The sequence below is a fragment of the Diorhabda carinulata genome, chromosome X (assembly GCF_026250575.1).
Source record: "Diorhabda carinulata isolate Delta chromosome X, icDioCari1.1, whole genome shotgun sequence".
NCBI classification, from domain to species: Eukaryota; Metazoa; Arthropoda; class Insecta; order Coleoptera; family Chrysomelidae; genus Diorhabda; species Diorhabda carinulata.
The window spans coordinates 38,367,589-38,386,997 of NC_079472.1; the positions used below are offsets into that span (position 1 = coordinate 38,367,589).

General features: G+C 29.3%; 1 protein-coding gene across 10 annotated transcripts in view; it reads right to left on the reverse strand.

Moving 5' to 3' along the window:
* Positions 1-394: 394 nt before the first annotated feature.
* LOC130902217 (CUGBP Elav-like family member 4) overlaps positions 395-19,409 on the reverse strand; it is a 1,507,660-nt gene continuing 1,488,645 nt past the window's right edge. For all 10 annotated transcript variants that reach the window (XM_057814156.1, XM_057814160.1, XM_057814158.1 and 7 more), the window contains 2 exons: positions 15,526-15,684; positions 395-15,420 (listed from right to left, as the gene is read on the reverse strand). In XM_057814156.1, the coding sequence (XP_057670139.1) occupies positions 15,293-15,420; positions 15,526-15,684 (287 nt within the window). In that variant the 3' untranslated portion in view covers positions 395-15,292. The remainder of the gene's footprint in view (positions 15,421-15,525; positions 15,685-19,409) is intronic.

The following is a 19,409-nucleotide window of genomic DNA, read 5'->3' on the forward strand; positions in this document are numbered from 1 at the left end:
GTTCACTTTTTATCACCAATTATTATGTTTGAAAGGCTCCGTTGAGATAAGGATGCCCCAGCTCGGGACGGGGATATTTTAGGTAAGCGAAACGGTAGTCCAAATACATAATACAACTCCTGTCGGATTCGTTAAGATTATTACCTGGAATTTAGTACCCAATCTACTTAGTAAAGTTGGAATATCCAAAAATTAATTTAAATAAATAAACATTAGGTAAGTACTAACCAATATACAAGAAAGAAATGAATTTTTAAAATTTGCGGAGCCAGTAATAAGTAAAATTCTATATAATATAATAATGCACAATTGCTATTTGGTTAGGTTAGATAAGTCAAATAAAATAACAGGATATGAATTTGTGAAGCAGGCGTCTTATAGATACAAAATGTACTTTTTATTGTTTTTTATGTGTAGTGTTATATGTTTAGAATGTAAATATATATTTTATTTTTTTTTTCAATTCATAAATAAAATCTCGAGCTGCATAGTCTTCCGTCACGAGTTGTCTAATCTTCATAACAACCAAGATCACGGCACAATATAACAGAAGTTAAAATTTTGTGGCGGGTATTGAAGTTCGCAAACGCTTGTTTGACAAGTGAATGAAAATTGCTGAAAATTCAAAGTGATGTTGTGAATGTATAATAAACATTATGTAACCAAAGAATATATGATAGTTTTACATTGTTTTTGGATACTAAAGTTTTTTTGTTGTCGAAGATATGAAATAAAAACTTAGTGCTATAAGATGTTACGTCGCATGTTTTCTAAGGTATCTTTTTCATCTCCTCAAACCGTAATAGAAATTGATGTCTTAGATAATTTTAAAACTTATGGAATAATTACTGAAATTTTGTACGTCTATGAATTATTTTCCAGTTCTGGCAAACGGAAAAAAATTGATAAAACGTTGTGTGGCGAGAAGAGAAAAGTTGTAGGATAGCAGTCTTTAGGGTTATTTAATAACCAGACGTCATTATAACAGAGAAAAAAGTAAGACAAAAAATGTAACCTAATAAGTACCAGAAATTTGAATGAAACTTTGTCATTACAGTGATAAAGAGCCAGGTAGACACTTGAAACGATTGGTTGTGACATTATGGCTACTTTACTTAACTTTACTTAAATTTTATGATACTGAATCAAAAATCTCCTACTTTGTTTCGTTAAATGAAAGACTATTTTTTTACGTGACAGTTGATGGTTATAGTAGATAAAGTTTTTAATTCCCTCTGATTTTTATTCAATTAATGTATACGATGAATCGTTACTGATTTTAGAACTCATTATCGTATTCGACAAAATATATATTATGTGAATATTTAAATATACTTATAGCTGTATACTTCAATAATTTCTATTAGAGATTCTATGAACTAAAAGGAAATCACGTCAGGATCAGATATTTCTCTATTTCTTCGAATCTTTTAACAAAATTTTCCACCCATTTTGCGTACAGCATGTCAATAATTAAGAAACTGTTAGTTTTTATGTCTGAATCTATTGATGACACAAAGTTTATAGAAAGTTGACGCAATCAATAATTGTCTATTTTTATTTATATGTTTTTACAGTATCGTATTACAAGTTTAGCAGATTATTAATATTTTTAAATTTAAATTATCTACTATTATAATATAATATATTGTTAATAATTTATTATAATTATTTTGTGTAAAATGTAATAAAACTCGACATGCAACGGGGTATGGCTACAATTTGATGTTTGTGTTTAATTCGATAGACAATATAGGTACTTGCGTTTTTCTTGTTTTTTTTTTAACAATATCTTCATTATACAAGCGAAAGAGAATTATATCAATAGAAAAAAAAGTGAATATAATAACTGCAATTTTGTCAGAATAATTTTGTTTCCAAAAGCATATTGCAGTATTAAGATGGTCATTGAGAATGGTATTCTTTGTGACGCCATCTAAAAAGCTTCTTTTTGATGAAAAACACTTGGAATTTGTTTTAATTCAAGACAACACGTGCTTCTTCATGATCTAAGTTGATTAAACGTTAAATGAAAGAGTACAACGATTTGTTTATAAAAGATGAATGACAGAAACAATTCTTCATCAAAATCTTAGATGATTATAGAAGAGAAGGCATTAAAAATACGAAATAAAGGTCACTTTGACTTAAGGAATCTAAATATTAAAATGTTTGTACTAATATTATTTTAAATTTCTTCAATTTCTTTTTTCTTAGACATTTTGATATGTTTAGGTTTCTAACTGTCCATGATTTTAAGTTTCTTCTGTTTCAAAATTAGTTTTTTTAATAATTTTTGAAAGATAGAAAAACATTGACGTTTAGACTAATTTTATTTAACATTTAAAAAAAAACCGTAACAGAAGTAACAGTTGTAACAGAAGAGACCTAAAATCGAAAACATTTAGTAACGTAATTTTGAATTTAAATATTTTTTTATTTAGTAGATTCAATCAATATAGAAAACTTTTGAATTTAGATGTTACTTTCTTATTATTTGGACCCAATATCGTTATGTTTATTGATTTGAGTTTTACAATTTTTCATATTTCGAATCAAATTTTATTTATTCCGAAAAATTTCCAAAAAAAGATTATTATACCAAAATTTGATCTCAAATCGTGTTTAGAAACATATTGTTTTCAATTAAAAAAAGTTTCCTAGTGTTTGTTTATCAAAAAAAGGTTTTTAGGTAGCATCGCAAAAAATTTAATTTTCAACGACCGCCCTAACAATTATACAACAAATATTTTCTCAGTAAATTTATTAACAATTTTTATGTTGACTATTAAAAATGCAATAAAAAAATATCATTTTATTTAAAAAACTAAATTTTATTGTCCGTTTTTCAAATAATATACATATTAGCTGGAAACGGAAATAGAGGTGTAATTTTTTAATAGATGACATGTTTCAAAAGTACTCCAAATCATTCATCAATTTTATAAAAAGTTTCAAATATACTTAAAACTAGAAACTTGCTGATTTTGCAGCATTTAAAGAAGTATTTTGTGTAATAAATCTTTCACTTGCATAATATATGATAATAAGCGATTTACAGAATATGTAATATCACTAAAATGAGAATAAATAAGAAATAAATTAAAATAAATAAATAAATAAATAAATAGCAACATTCGTATTATATGAATAACATTTTGAAAACTTAAAAACAAAACGACTAGATTGAATAAGTTGGTCCCAGCATCAAAATGTTGGGTAATTTGTGAAGCAATAGACTATATCATAATTTTACTCAATATACTTTTCAACTAAAACTATTGAGGAATTAATTTAAACAAATTTTAATTCAGTTTTCGCATTAGAGAAATCTGTAGTATTCATCTAATGGATGGACCTTCGCACGCTTTTAATTTATGTGTGAATAATTTTTTTCAAATCACCTATAGAACTTGAAAACAGATTATTTGTAAAGCGAGTTAAAATACTAGTTCGATACGAAGTTATGGCACAAAATTCATACTTATCGTCCTAATTTTAACATCTACGTTATCTATATCAGTATAAATATAATAGATATATGCAAAATATGTACAGTAATCGAATGAGATCCACATTGACTAGAACAGAAAAAACGCATATACTTAATATATTATTATCATTCAATTGAAAAATGTATTTAGGAATATTTATAAAACACATTGAAGGGCTTATTAGAAAGCTGTAATAATGTTTGTATCAGTTAATTCAGTACGATTCAATCATCATCATTAATTCACGCTCTTGTTCAAGTAACTTAAGAACCTATCAGTGTATATTTTCCATTTAATATCTAGTTGTGATATCTACGTGTAGTAGTTAAAAAAATAAAAAAACTAAATTAAACTATGATGGAATCATTGTGTGTCGAATAGTTAAATATATAGCATACATTTGATTTTCATACTGCTCAAAAATATAAAAATAGTTGTATTGCACCTTACTTTGTACATAGTTTATAAAGATATTTTAAACATAAGTTTGTTGATAGTCTATTGCTCCAGACGATATAAAATAATTTTTTTAATGAATTACGAGACCAGTACCTGGCAATATTGATGTTAACTCATGTCATACATATAATTTTTTCATTTTTTTGGAAAAAAACTAGATCTAAAACCCCTACTACTCTACTTGTAGCTAAGATTAATGAATGAGAATGGGTCGATGCATCTATGGAACTAGATCCATTTTACAGAATGTCTAGAATACCTAATACATCAGCTAATTGAATCATGTTATTAATAAAATTAAAATTTAGAAAACGAAACAGTAGCGTTATATAAAGCGATAATAAAAAGTCGGATCTAGATACAAAAATTTTTATACCCTTTATGAACTTTCTATTTGGACTCGATAAATTAGTACTAAATTGAAAAATATGAGAATATTGGAGGAAACAGAGAAAATAGTTAAACGGGATGCTTATCATTTAAATATACTAAATTGTTTTTGAAATTATAGATATACTTTAGTTTAGCTGATGAATTAGTTATTTAGACTTGCCATTTGAAAACAAATCATGATTAAGCGCTTACTATATGTTTCAGCATTGAAATATTTTTTTTTTATTTTCATTGAAGACAGGTACAATTTTTGTCTGTGACAGAAAAAGGACCATTACATTTGTATAAAACGGTGCACTAAATGGACCCCAATATATATACAGTATGGGATGAAATCGACCAGTTGTTGTAATATCAATAGAGATTTTCCTAAATTTGCCTAAAACTAGATCCAGAAATAATCCATTCACGATGAAAAGAAAAAAATTTTTTGATATTGTTTCAAATATAACTATACAAAATAATTCATTTAGTAAATTTGTAGTTTGCAACAAATTAATTGTATTACAGCTTCCATCACAGTCCAATTTTTGTGGGCTTCAATATAAAATGTGCTTTAGTAACCTTGTGATCATGTTTAAGTTTGAGGATAGTTTTATAAGAGTGTCAACTAGTTAATATTATAGGAATTTAAATAGTTATTTGTCTGAGGAGAATGTGAAATTGATCTTCAGCTTGTTTATTATCAACTTTTGTATATCAGTACAACAAAAAATTTGATAGATGTAACTAAAATGTATAAGCACATTTTATTGGTATATCTTTGGATCTAGTGTCGTAGAAAATCTATATTAGAATTGCAAAAACCGCATTCGACGAGATAGCGACTCGCCTATTGGTTGCGGACTTTGAAAAATGCGTCCCGCTCCCACACGACGAAGAAAACAGTTACACAAATAATTGCAAAAACATACCCTGTATCCTTGAATCACGTCGCTGCGTTTAGACATTACTTTACTGTTGATTGGGGAGACCACGTTTGAAGACATTTTGTAAACCTACATAAATATAATGTAATTTTATTGTACACAAGAAATCTAATACAGTACATTAATATTTGAAAATTTTGTTGAATATATACTTAAAAATAAGTATATATTTTCAAAGAGTTAACCAATTTAAATTGATATAACTGTTGATTGGAAAAATTGGAAACCAATGAACTGAAACAACTTCCTCAATTTCAAACTTTATACTAATAACAGATACAATACAAAGTAAAAAACCCTTAAAGTTTTATTCTAAGGAATAATAAACTTTTGTGAAAGAATCTTGAAAAACTGACATTGGAGAAGAAATCTCACTTCACGACCTCTTGCCATTAACCCAAGTTTTGACAATGTATTATATCTAACTAACATTCATTTGTACAAGTGGAGTTGATGTCATATCACTAAAAAATTTTTAAAGTTCAATAATTTATTATTGGTTTAATAGAAGGAAATCAATTTTGAAAATCAGTACTAAAAGTAATGAGGAAAATGTTGTTTAGACAACATTAAATACTGAATATGAATCAAAAGTGTGACGAATTCATTTTAGATACTTTAGTAAATAGGAATAGTAATAGGCTAGAGTTTGAAGTTTCTAGGAAAACACCGCTACGTGCAGATACATTCTGGTACATATCTGGTACCTTTCAATCCTGTTTATACAAAGAGATTGAATATTTAGCAGAGTAGGTTTCAAATTGGTTAATAAAACCATTAATACATTGTTGGATTGTGGGGAAATCCTAAGGATAAAATACCAAACTTGGAAAGGATTGATGTGTATGAAATTAGTTGTGGTGATTGTGACGGAAAGTATATTGGTCAGACTAGGAGGTCCGTTATTGTCCGGTTTAAAGAGCACATAGCTCATTTGAAATATGGACGGACCGGAAAATCAGCTATTGCTGATCACGCTGCCAGTCACAATCATAACTAATAGTGTAAATTGTTAAATTTCTTACGGCCCATTCTATAGTTTAGTAGTCAAGGTTTATTGGTGGAAAAATTCAGTATAAAACAGGTAAGTCAAGTCATTAGATTTAAGTTTACCTTCAGTATCTGAAGACGATAACTTGGTTATCGAAACGCGTGTCAGACATTGTAAACGTGAGTGTTGGTGTAGTGATGGTGTAATCAGTGTATTCAGTATGAATATCGCCAACGGTTTCCGAAATTTCAACTCAGTTTGATAAAGAGTTTGAATGATAGTTTGAATACTAGAGGAAAAAGTATGATTCACCGATTTTCATCAGATATCTAAATTCACTATAATAAATAATATATTTTAAATAAAATTATTAGATTTCTTTAGTTAATTATATTATATTTATAGTCTACTGATAGGCTGGGAGCTGTCACCCTCCCTTTCGGTCTGGTCAATACTCAAAAAATATTGAAATATTTTTTTCATTTCCAGCGCCCAAGGAATGTCATTTAGCAAGCGTGGAATGCACTACTACTAAATAAAATGTATAGCGGCACATATTAATTTTACTTAAATATTATAATTACATTTTTTTTTCCGTCCAAAACGATGAAAATGTAGGTCCGGTTAGTTTTTTGGAGTGGACTAAAGTGTAAATATCATTCAGTACTTGAAAAAATATCAATTAATAGTATCACCTAATTCATTTTACGATTTTTACTAGAGAAGAAATACATACAAATTAATATATTATTACCTTCTTCATGTAATTTTACGGTTGTGGTGTATAAATTTAAGTGATATTATTAATTTTTATTGTTGGATATTCACATAATAGCCTCTGGGTAGTACTTGTTTGGAATTTGATAAATTTTATCAAAAATAGGTGGCCCAATACATTGACCAAATTAGGAAATGATCTAATTTGATCTATTTTCGTCAGATTGTAGTGAATATAATTATAATATATAGAATTATTGTCTACAAGATATATGAAATATTTTCATTATAATCCATAACATTGTAATATTTAGTGTGAGTTCAACACAAACTGTATTATTTTCTTTAGAATTAGTGCAACAATGTGTCTAAGGTTACTAGGTAAAAATTGATATTTGATTTCAAACTTGTATAATATATTAGCAAAATATTCAATGACCCATATGTGAGAGCTATATGATGTTAACGGGTTGAAAAGGTGATGTTATTGCCTTCAAAAGGCATTATTATCGATTCATTTACAAAAAGTTGTAGATAAATATTTTTAATCGGTAAAACAAGATCATTATCATATTATAATAGGTCAACTGTCTAGCATAAGTGTTGTTGACATTTCAATTTACTTATATTTATATTTACAGTTTAAAATATTGACAATTGTCAAACCCAAACACAGTACTACCGTTTTCTTTTTGCTTATTTTGTCATCATATGAACAAGATCTTTTTGAGAAAAAGTATCTAACAAACTATTGACATAAAAAAGTTCACTTTTGTTGTAAAAAGTTAAATAATATTAAGTTCAGTTTTATACAACGATATTATCAGTCGTTCCTGTTTATATTGCACGATAGTTTCTCAGGCGAAATTATGAATAAAATTATAATAAAAATATAATTGTATATCTAAATACATTAGATGCAATAAATATTATATATGTTCACTAAATATATATCTTAACACTATAATGACTACCATGAGTACATTATTAGAAATTCATTTTCTTAATCAATTTATTTACAGCGTATGAATTATTTGGACAATTGGACAATGATAACAACGAAGTAACTGTATAATTTTCTAGAAAATGTGATGTATTAATGAACTATTGTCTTGCAAAAGAAAAAGTATTCATTAGACTGACAAAGATACCAAAACCTGGACAGTACTAGGTGAATCAAATGAGACCAAAATAGGATCCCAAATGCTTATAAAAAAATAGTTATATTATTCAAATAATAAACTGATTGACAAAACAAAGCTACATCTCCAAATTTACTAATGAAAGAAATGATTAGATTATCGACTTTATCCGTTGAGTTTTATGGTAGTTTGATGCGTAGTAGTGTCACAACTAAATGGTATTGACAGATTGGAAGCTATTCTATCGATAAAAGGATAGCGCTTAAGATAGTCGAGGTCAATATAGAACGATTAGATCGTCGATAAAGCTTTTGATTCTTAGAGAACAGTTAAGCAGTATCAACGCAGAGGTAATCTTGAATTAGGGCACAATATATCGTCGATAATGAAGTTTTTATACTTTTTCTCATTCTCCGTACTGGGTGGTCGACTGCTCTGTTATAGAAAGAGAATTCATGAAGATCATAAATGAAATCAGACTATTTTTCAACAATTCCAAGATTGCTGAAGAATCTATAGCATTAATGGATTAACATCAACATGTTTATCATGGCCAGCAATATCTTCCGATCGTCTCTAATTGAATATTTATGAAGCATGCTTGGTAGCAGGTTGTTAAATGTACAGCAGACATAATCTGTGCTTTCTTATGATATTGATATAGGATGGAATGTAACAACCCAGAAAGATACGGCTTTTTTATGAATTACAAACAAGCTTTGTATTGTTAATAAGGTTGACTTAAGAATTACATATCGTGAAAATATTGGGAAGAATGAGCTTAAGTTTTCAGATTTCTTCCATTTTTTTAATTTCTTGTCGTTACAAAGAGTTTCAGTTGTATGTAGTCTATTTGGAGTGATACTTAGATATTTTTCATAATTAATTAGATCCGATATATGGATATTAGTTTTCATTTTCAAACGGTGATTTGATTTGAGCGTTTTATACTGTCACAACCCTTGATTTCATATAATATATTTTTCGAAATATTGGTTCAATACAAAATAAACAATATTTATAGCTCCGAATTTATTTTCTAGTGAGTAGTTTGGACTACTCTAAAGGACATAAAAAACTTAAGGAAATGTATCAAATATTGTAAAACTGTGAATTTAAAGATTGTTGCTGTACGTCTCCATATATTTATTTATTAATTATTATATCAGAAAACCAAGTATATACAGTTTGAGGTACCTTGTCAATTAAATGTATGATATGAGCATTTCAACTGCTACACACATTGAATTAACATTCGATTTCTATTGATAATATTTGAAAAAACTTCATTGTATATCTTCAAATATATCCACAGTTTTTAGTTAACAGGTTATTTGTGCGTTTAATGAAATATTTAGTATTAATAAGACATAAAACTCTAATAATAGTAAACAAGGTAGCCATCGAGAGAGTCTAAATTAAGTCTAATATTAACTAATTCAGCCAATGGCTTGATAATTTGACTAGAGTGGCCCAGCCGAGTGATGCAACCCACTCCCCTTTTCCTGGCCTGGGACTGATTCGTCCGCAAAGCATAAACTAACTCCTCAACAACTATTTTGGCGAAAACGCACTTGTTTGATATAATAAACTTACTTACATTTGATAAAATTCATAAATCGCGAACATATTGTTCTAAAATCGATAAAAGAGCAGAAGAAATAAGCCTAGGCAATTACCGCTTCCTAGTGGCTGACGTCACTCACAAAAGAAGGGGCCTTGATTTCGCTTAGTTCTTCTACTGATGGCTATACCATTTTTGGTATCTCGACCACTCTTTAATTGTGTTCTCTTCTGGTCTATCCTACGCTCTACCGCTAATAATTTACATATTAATATATAGTTGGTACTTTTTAAGGATTATGTCACTTAAAATTTAGTAGAAATATTATACTATATTTTTTGTATAGGTATTATTAAATAAATATATATAAATATTACGTCATTGGCTCTTTAAACAATTCAAAAAATATTGGAGCCCTGACATACAACTTCTAGAGTCCATTTAAAACGAACAATTTTTCGATTTCAAACAAACAAAATCAACACAAGATCGCGATCATATTTAATTTAATCATTTAACAATAAATTATTAGAGAAGTAGCTGAATAAAACAACTTCACAGTTGATATGCCCTTTTTAGTTCATACTACATCTCTTAAAATTCTAATTAAATGTTTGTGTGACATGAATCCACACATATTTTTCTCTATTATCAGAAATTTGACAAGATTTTCTTATACATTCATATACACAAGAAAATATCACCGATAATTTGTCATTTAAACTAACAATCCTAATACGATTTCATCAGAAAATCTAATTAAATATATGAACTTATTGGTACAGATTCGTAACTAATGTTTACAAGACTAAACGAATTTTTGTATATTAAAACTCTCGAGTCAATTATTTATTTGAATTTTCTTTTATATATTCAACCGATGTGGAACTTGAGAACGTATTTGAAAAATTTAGATGGTAGTCAAAAAGATGATATTTCTTAAGCAGAGAGCTTGTATCAATGAACCATGACACAAGCTCTCATCTGTCTATTTATTGAAATAAAATTCACTTGAACTTAGAGATGATGATTGGCGAACTAATTGTGGATTATATAATTCATAAAATTATTTGTGACAACCTATATCTTGATTTGATCTCACGTTATTCATAAAATTATCCAATTAATTAAATAAACAGCATTATTTTGAATACTTCAAAGTTTTTACGGAATCTGGAATGAATTTTAATGACGAATGGCATAAAAATTTCTATTAACTTTCTAGAATATGGTGCGACATGAAACAAAGATTATATTCTAGTAACAGCCCCATATTAAAATATTCCAATTGAGTTATCAAATCAAACTAAATATCGTATTATTTCCACGGTATTTTTCAACACACTTCATTCTGATGTAATCAAAAATGACAAATCGATCGAATCAACTTTCTCACAACCTTAACTTTGTATTTCATCTAAACCTGGCGAATCAAATTTAACAATTCAAAACGTTCCAAGTGGACTCTATGAGAAAGATCTCCTTAATTAAATAACTTCTCCGAGCCGCTGTGACTAGCGTTGCATCACAGGAAAACATACCTGGACTAAATTTGGCAACTGAATTAGCGATAGCACCACCACCCCTGTAGATTTACGGTAAACTTATACAACAACGATTATCTGGTATTGAAAAACTTTTGATTCATCCGATTAATATCTACTTCATAATTTCTATAGAAGTGATTACTTCTAGTACAACCATCATAAAAATTGAATATGATTGTCTCTGTTATATCTAGCAATTTTTTTCTCCATTATTTCAATCAATAGTATATAGATAATAAACTAATCAAATGGATTTTTTAGAAAAATTGATATAACGTCATTTGGATAGATTTGTTCCAATGAAATGCGAATTGAAAAATTGTTATTTTGTTATACGTGAAAAGCTATAGGTATCTTTATCAACCGATCTACTTATTCTTAAGTAGCTATACGAAAATTACTTCTCAAGATCGGATGATCTAAATTCCTAATGAATAACACGCTTATTTTCTTTTGTACTTTTCCAATGTTGTACCCTATTTAAAAAGCTTACTATACTCTACAACATACCAATATTTTAATCTGAACTCTAGCCTTAACGAAACTCTTAATTGCCTCACAGAGATCAAAAGAATCTTTGAGTTTTTCAAAGCTACCAACCTATACCAGAAACTATAATTCAATATAATTTATTTGATAGTTCTTTATACAATTTGTATATTTTTTGTTTCTGTACCAATGACCACCGCTGTCGATGCACATTAAACTGAAATTAAAAGAGATCTCAGAAAAATTGTATGTGCTCCCTTATAGAAACTACTAAATATTATCTAGGTGAGTATATCATTACCTGGGAGCAGTAATAATAATAAAAAGAATGTAAAACTGCCAGATAGGGATCTCTGAATATTGCTATATCGTACATTTCACAATAAACATTAGTTACTAAATATTAGGTTTTTTGAATTGCTGGAAAACTGACTGGTAAATAATTTTCGCCTATAAATAAGAACGAACATAATATGCAATTTGATTCAGCACACGGCTACGGAAAACGATTTTAAATCATAACTTCACTTTTTGTTGAGTTTTCTCAGAATGTTTAGCTGTGATTAATATTTTCAATTGTCTGTGTGACTGATAAGAAACGCAACAAGGTTATGCAGATGCAAGAGCAACAAGTAACAAGAAAACGTAATGACAATTAATACGAAACTTCTGTTATATAATTCTTTAAATATGAAGAAAAAGTATCAAATTCCATGAGTACATAACATACAATACGAAGAAGGACATAACGCTCGTGGATGCGAAGAATCTTTTGCAAAAGATTACAGCAAAGGATATTTGATGAGTAAATATTTATTTAACATAGATTAGTTAATAAACTAAATAATAGCAATACTTTTCATGTTTTGTGTTGACGTATGTCTGTTTCTTGAGATACCAGATACGAAGACTGGCAGTACGAGAAAATTTTCAATTATAGGAGCAGGATCAACCATCAACACACTAGAGGGATGTTTGAATCGATATTTTCATATTCGAAGATGTTATTAGACGACAGATGTTTTTACGATAATCCTTATTAGAATAAGCACTGTCTTCATAATGTCTTGATATTACTGTGAAAGTTATTTTGAGAATTTACAAATTATAGGTTCCCCAAAAAGCCATCAGGTAATAGTCTTAAAAAAGTGAGAAAATGAGAAGAAATTGGAAATATGCAAAAAGATCCCAGTTGTGGAACAATCGCAGAGATTCCTTTTCCATTCTATCAGCTGATCTCGGAACGCCCTTCCTTTAAGCAAATATGACTTAAGAAGAGTTACTGGTATAGTCACTGGACACTTTCCGGTGAATTACCATATGAAAAACATCGGAGAAACTCACAATAGCTCTTGTCAGTTTATCATCGAACCAAAGAAACCCAACAAACAGTTCCCCTGAGAGTGTGAAACTTCTTAAACTCAGAAAGGGTAAGCCTCATAGCCAAAAGACAGCACACTTTGTAAAGTCGTTACTACCTGACAGTTGAATAGTCTGGGGTACATAATAGGTCAACAGGATTTTATATTAAATAAATTTAATATATCAAAGTAGTACCAACCGTTTCTTAGAAGAGGTAACATCATATGAGTCTAGAAATTTATCAAGAACTATGAATTCTGAGACCATAGATGACTGCAAACTTGTTATTAATGGACTCGAAGTGAAATATGATGAGATAAAGATTTAAATTCATATAAATATTGGTAAATTGTATATTTGTTTTTTATTATTTTGTAGTAGAGTACGTAATTTCGTTTATCCTCTGTTTGATGAAGTGGTACTTTTTATAAGTCGTAAGTGTGGATAAAACTTCAATTATACGATGATTATGTATGACTATTATCAAAATTTCACAGCTCTTTACCAATATTTTAGATGATTTCGAATTTTTTGTTACTTCGTATCAATGTAACCTATCTGGGTATAATCAAATGAAGAGTATGATGTATAATACTATATCAACATACTACTAACTACATTTGAAAAGCTAACAATGAATTATTATGAGCGTCTGTTTCATTGAAATATGTTTCCAACAAAATAATTATATTAATGGTTTTAAGCTATCATTTAGAAAAATGTATGTAACTATTATAAGTATTTCAATATGTATTTATAGCTACTAAAGCAATAAAAGTTCAATTTAATGGCGTTTCAATTATCCCTCACCAATTTAGATAATCGCTTTTGCATAAAGTTACCTTTACATTTTTATCTTATCTTATCGAATAACAGTTAAACACACACATTTAATACTTACAAGGACTTACAAGGAGCACAGAATAATTTGAAAATAAATACAATATTTCACGTAGACGAGAATACAAAACGGCCTGTACAATCAAACACTGATTTGTTATTTAATCACAGCCCATTTGGAATTTCTCGAGAAGAGAGAGTTTGTGGTTTAGTAGCGCAGTCGCATTTCTCATAATTTGGTTTGGGTTGCACAAACAGGCGAGTAGACTAACTTTTAAAATTCGGTTCAAGAGTTCACAGGCGGATGGTACAAAAATAAAGCTTTATAATACTCATTTAAGTGAAATTTGGAAAAGTTTAACTGAGCATATTTAAATGTGGGTCACTTGCAATCTATTGTAAAATTTTAGCAATGGAACCTTTTGATTTTTATTGACCATTTATGTGAATTATAGTCATGGAAGTCACTTCTAGTATCATTAGTTACAATATTTTCTTTTTTAATGTCAATAATTTTTGTAGATAGATAGACAGAGTAAATTTCTACAATTTGAAAATGTTTTTGTTTCAAATTTCATATTTGAACAGTACTTAGGATGCGTTGAAGCTAAAAATTACATTGTTTATTCAAGCGATTACTACACAATAATGAATTTTTAACGTTTTTAACAGGAATATAAATATTATTTTGAAATTGTTTTGGCTTCCGCCACAAGCAGTTGGTGAGGTGCTTACACAGTTTGGATGGAAAACTGCATGAAAATGCAATTTGACAGACAAATCTAATATAATCGCCTCGTTTTATTTTTTGAATAAGGTCATTGAGATAGGCAAATTCATGTTATGCTTTGATTAAAGTAATAAATTGAGAATCTTTTTGATAGTTGTTTAACACATTAAATCGTTACTACCTCATACATTTTCTTTGAAATTAATAACGTAAAATGAACAGAATACTTTTGATTTTAATACAAACTGTGCAATTTCCTGATGCTATTATACCGCTTTTTAAGTAAGAACACAATAGACAACGTAAAACAATTTAATTTTCGAATAATTATCAAATTAAAGATCTTTTTATAGTTTTCTATTAATTTTTTTCTCTATTTTATTAGTTAGAATTATCAACTTTTTTTGGAACGGTAATGTAAAACTTTTTTTGTACAATCTGCCGTGACGATAAAAATTGGTAGATTAGTCTTAACACTGCTCAGCTTATTTTTGCAACAGTATAGTGCTCGGAGCTCCACCAGGTATGTTTTTAAGGTTAAACTAGTGTTAATAATAATATATATTTATATATAGTGTATACTAGTGGCGAATAAGCACCCTTAAGTGGGGTACCCACGATTCTAAGGGCCAGGGTTAGTAGGGTCTGCTAGCGTCTTTGGGCCTTTTCAATTGGACTTTGAGTCTCTTCATGCCTATTTGAAAGCCGTTCATCGCTTGAATTGCGGCTTGAGCACTCGCTGGGTTGTCAAAAGACACAAATCCTGAAATTGAAAAATCTAAAGTCAATCTGAATTAATTTGTAAGCTTTATTAATAATTCTTCTACAACCTAGTTACTCTTAATAATGTTTTGTCTAAATCTCTTACCAAAACATTTACTCTGGTTCGTGGCACGATCTATGAATACTTTCGAACTAATCACGTTTCCAAATGGAAGAAACATCTGCATCAATTCTGCATCTCCAAATTCTTGTGGTAAGTGATAGATGAATAGGTTGCAGCCTTCAGGACCTGATATTGAGCAACCTATCGAAATGAGAAAGTGTTCATATTTTTTAATTTGAGAAACTTTTAGAACCAACTGAGAGATGGAAGAATAATAATTTATTCGATGCGTTATTTGGAGAATAGTAGTTGTGTTAGATGATTACATAGTGGAACAGGAAATTTTAAATATATTCTTCCATATTCTATACATACAGGGTGTTTTTAAATTCATGTGATGATTGCTCATATGAAATTTAGATGGGTCTTTCCTATAACAAAATTTCCTCTGCCCACTCCTCTCCGAGATATTATTCTATGAAGGTGGTGAGTAAAAATTGAATTCTATTTTTTTCTACAATTTCAGTGAATCTGTAAACTTAAAAAATTCTGTAATTTTCGTGTACTCGCAAAAGACTAACCACTTGTATTTTTTCAATATTCCTGTCACATTAGCAACTCTCACTTCATTTCATATGAAAACTTTTGTTCAAGATAAAGTTCTATCAAATAAGATGAAATTATAACTCAAAATCCTTATTATTGGAAAATATTTTTTATTCTTGAATTTTTTCCCAAAACCAATAGCTGCAAAGAAAAAATAGACACCATAAACTATAATTTGTTCAATAAATTCAGAGAAAAACAATAAATATTATGTAAAGTGGAATACAATTCATAATAAATGGTGGAAATAACCACCTCTAGCTAAAATACATGTACTTGACATGATTGCCGAACATGTTCAAAGATTTGAGGCGTATTTCGTTGATATCAGCTACAAGTGTCGTGTAGACTAATGATTTAAGGTAACCACCTACCTCGACCAATCAAATGTCTAGGATAGGTTGCACGTAAATGTTGCCGAACGTTCCGACAGTGTACTGGAGCACTATCGTGCATGAACCACATGGTTTGTCTGATATTTAGTGTAATGTCGTCAAGTAGTTCACCAGTTTTCGAGAAAACTGGTGTAATGGATTCAATTTAATGACTGAGGCTAAAAATGTGAGCCAATTGAGTTATTCCCTACAATACCAATCCATACGATCACTGAAAAACATTTTTAATATGGTGCTCTAGAATCTCATGGGGATTCTCGTCTGATCATACGTGATAGTCAAGATAGATACTCTTGAAACATGTGCCTCGGTCGTAAACAATACATTATATAAAAATTGAGGATTTTGTTGCAAAATCTAGCTCGTTGAGGAAAATCTCTAGGTAAAAGAGCTTCCCCATTGGATGTAGTGAGGCTATAATAGCTGCCCTTTTAAAACTCACCAACGAAATGAATGGCTGATATTGGGTGTTGGCAATTTTTCTAGTCTTTGCTTCTGGGTGTACATCAATTTCATCTTAAATTGCTTGTTCTACTATTACATTTCTAACTATCTGGAAACAACCAGTGTTGGTTAAATTTTCTTTAACGTTCGAGTTTCGGATAAGCGATTGTGAATACGTGCAAATACGTAATGATGAGGCGTTACTGGTTGCGGGTATTTTTCAGCATAAAGGCGTCCAGCTTGTCGAGAATTACCATTTGCAATACCATATACGAAATGCTTGTGGCCCTTCTAGTGTTTAGGTCACGATAGATAACGCAAAAATAACAATATACAATCTTACAAGTTAACTTTGATTGGTAACTAACAACATCAGCCTACTAGCATGTACATACTTAAACAATAAGTGAACATGGTAAATGAATTGTCAACAGTCTGATATTCTAAAGTTTATAATTGAAAACAAGATAGTGGTTATTTCTAGCATTTATTATGAATCGTATTACATTTCACATGTTCACTGTTTTCCACTCAATTTATTGAAAAAATTTAAAATTATTGTGTTTATCTGTTCTCTCTGATGCTATTGGTTTTGGGAAAAAATATTTAAGAATAAAAAATTTCAAGTTACAATTTCATTTCATAAAAATTAATCTTGAAAAAAAGTTTTGATATGAAATGAAGTAAGAGTTGCTAATTTCACCCCCGTATAATGTAACAGGAATATTGAAAAAATACCCGTGGTTAATCCGTTGCGAGTGCACGCAAGTTTAGAATTTCTTATTTCTGGCATTACTGAAATTTTAGAAAAAAAATGAATTTTTAGTCACTATCTTTATATGGTAATATCTCGGAAAGAGGTGAGCTGAGGAAATTTTAGTATAGGAAGGTCCCATCTAAATTCCATACGAACAATCATCATCTGAATTTTGTCGCATGAATTTAGAAACACCCTTTGTGTCATCTGCTAATGAGTCTTCTTCTTTGTATTTGTTAAGGGAAAATTTTTTTGTTTGTTCATACACAATATTATTTTTGCTGAGTTGGAAACGGTTGTGGAAATATCAGGAATTATTATATTATGTTCAAATTATTAAAAATTAAGAAGTCTGGTTTTGCTAACTATATTTTAATGAAGAGCAAAAATATAGGTCCATGTCTCTTGGAATACTAAGAAAAGTGTAGCTTTAGAAGTAGTCTACTCAAGCGAATGAGGCAAAATACAGGAACATAACATTACAAGAATACCGCAAGGATGTTGACCTTGAATAAAGAATTCCAAGAATATTAGAAGGAAGAATTATATTTCACATCACCAGTTACATCATTGAGTCTCATTTGTAATTGACAGCAAAGATAATGCCTAAATAACTTGAAAAAGGAATAGAATATAGGAAACGTCTACGTCTGAGCTTTGTGATTAGATACGAATTGCTGATATTAGTGTATGTACTACAACCAAAAACTTGTAATTGCTCTAAATCTAGTTTCTAATAATGGTAATGTTATCAGAGCTAACACGAATATTTGTTGGTGTTTGTGGTATATTCTTCTTGGTAATTCTCAATCGATGAATGATAAATTATTTCACTCACAAGAACTGAGCTAATCGACAAATAATTTCTAGTTCTAACTTAATGTTGATGTGTTGTAAAAATGATGCAGTCGGATTTCCAGTTTCTATTGGGGTAATTGTTGAATTTCTAAAATCATCAATGTATAATCAAATCGAATGATAAAACACGCTTATAAAACGTTCAATGAAGAGTTTCATTCGGACAAAAAGAAACTTAGAAGAAGACTCAAAAAATTATATATTTATATTGAATACACAAATATTGTAAGCTTAAGAAAAATGCAAATATTGAACACTAAACATTGAAGGTTGATAAATAAAAACACCAATATGCACAAATAACGTTTAAATGAATAACCTATTAAGCTATTTTCTCAGTTTTTCGAAATTTACTATCAAAAACACTTAATACATTTTTAGACACTTTAATATTATAATTTTCATGGAACAGTCAAAGATTACTTAGAAATATTTCTATCAAAGTCTACATATATATATTATATATATATATATATATATATATATATATATATATATATATATATATATATATATATATATATATATATTTCTACTTACATCTCTTCTGGAGAGCGAGATGCCCATCGACCTCTTTTGGTCGATATTAACATCTCAAATGACTCGCAATTGCAAAGAGACATATGTAACCACTGATTAGTTTCGACGCTATTACGTCTCATCAGAGTAATATAACAATTCACGTTCGGGCTTAAGACCCAAATTGAAGACAAAGTCAAAGGGCGTTGCTATTTGATTCGTGTAGTTAAACATTCTGCAGTGAACGCTAGCTGGCGCCATCCACTCTTCCAACTGCGAACCACTGGTCAGTTAGAAATTTAGCGTAGTCGCCGATAAGATAGATTCCGATGGTAAATGAGGTGTGT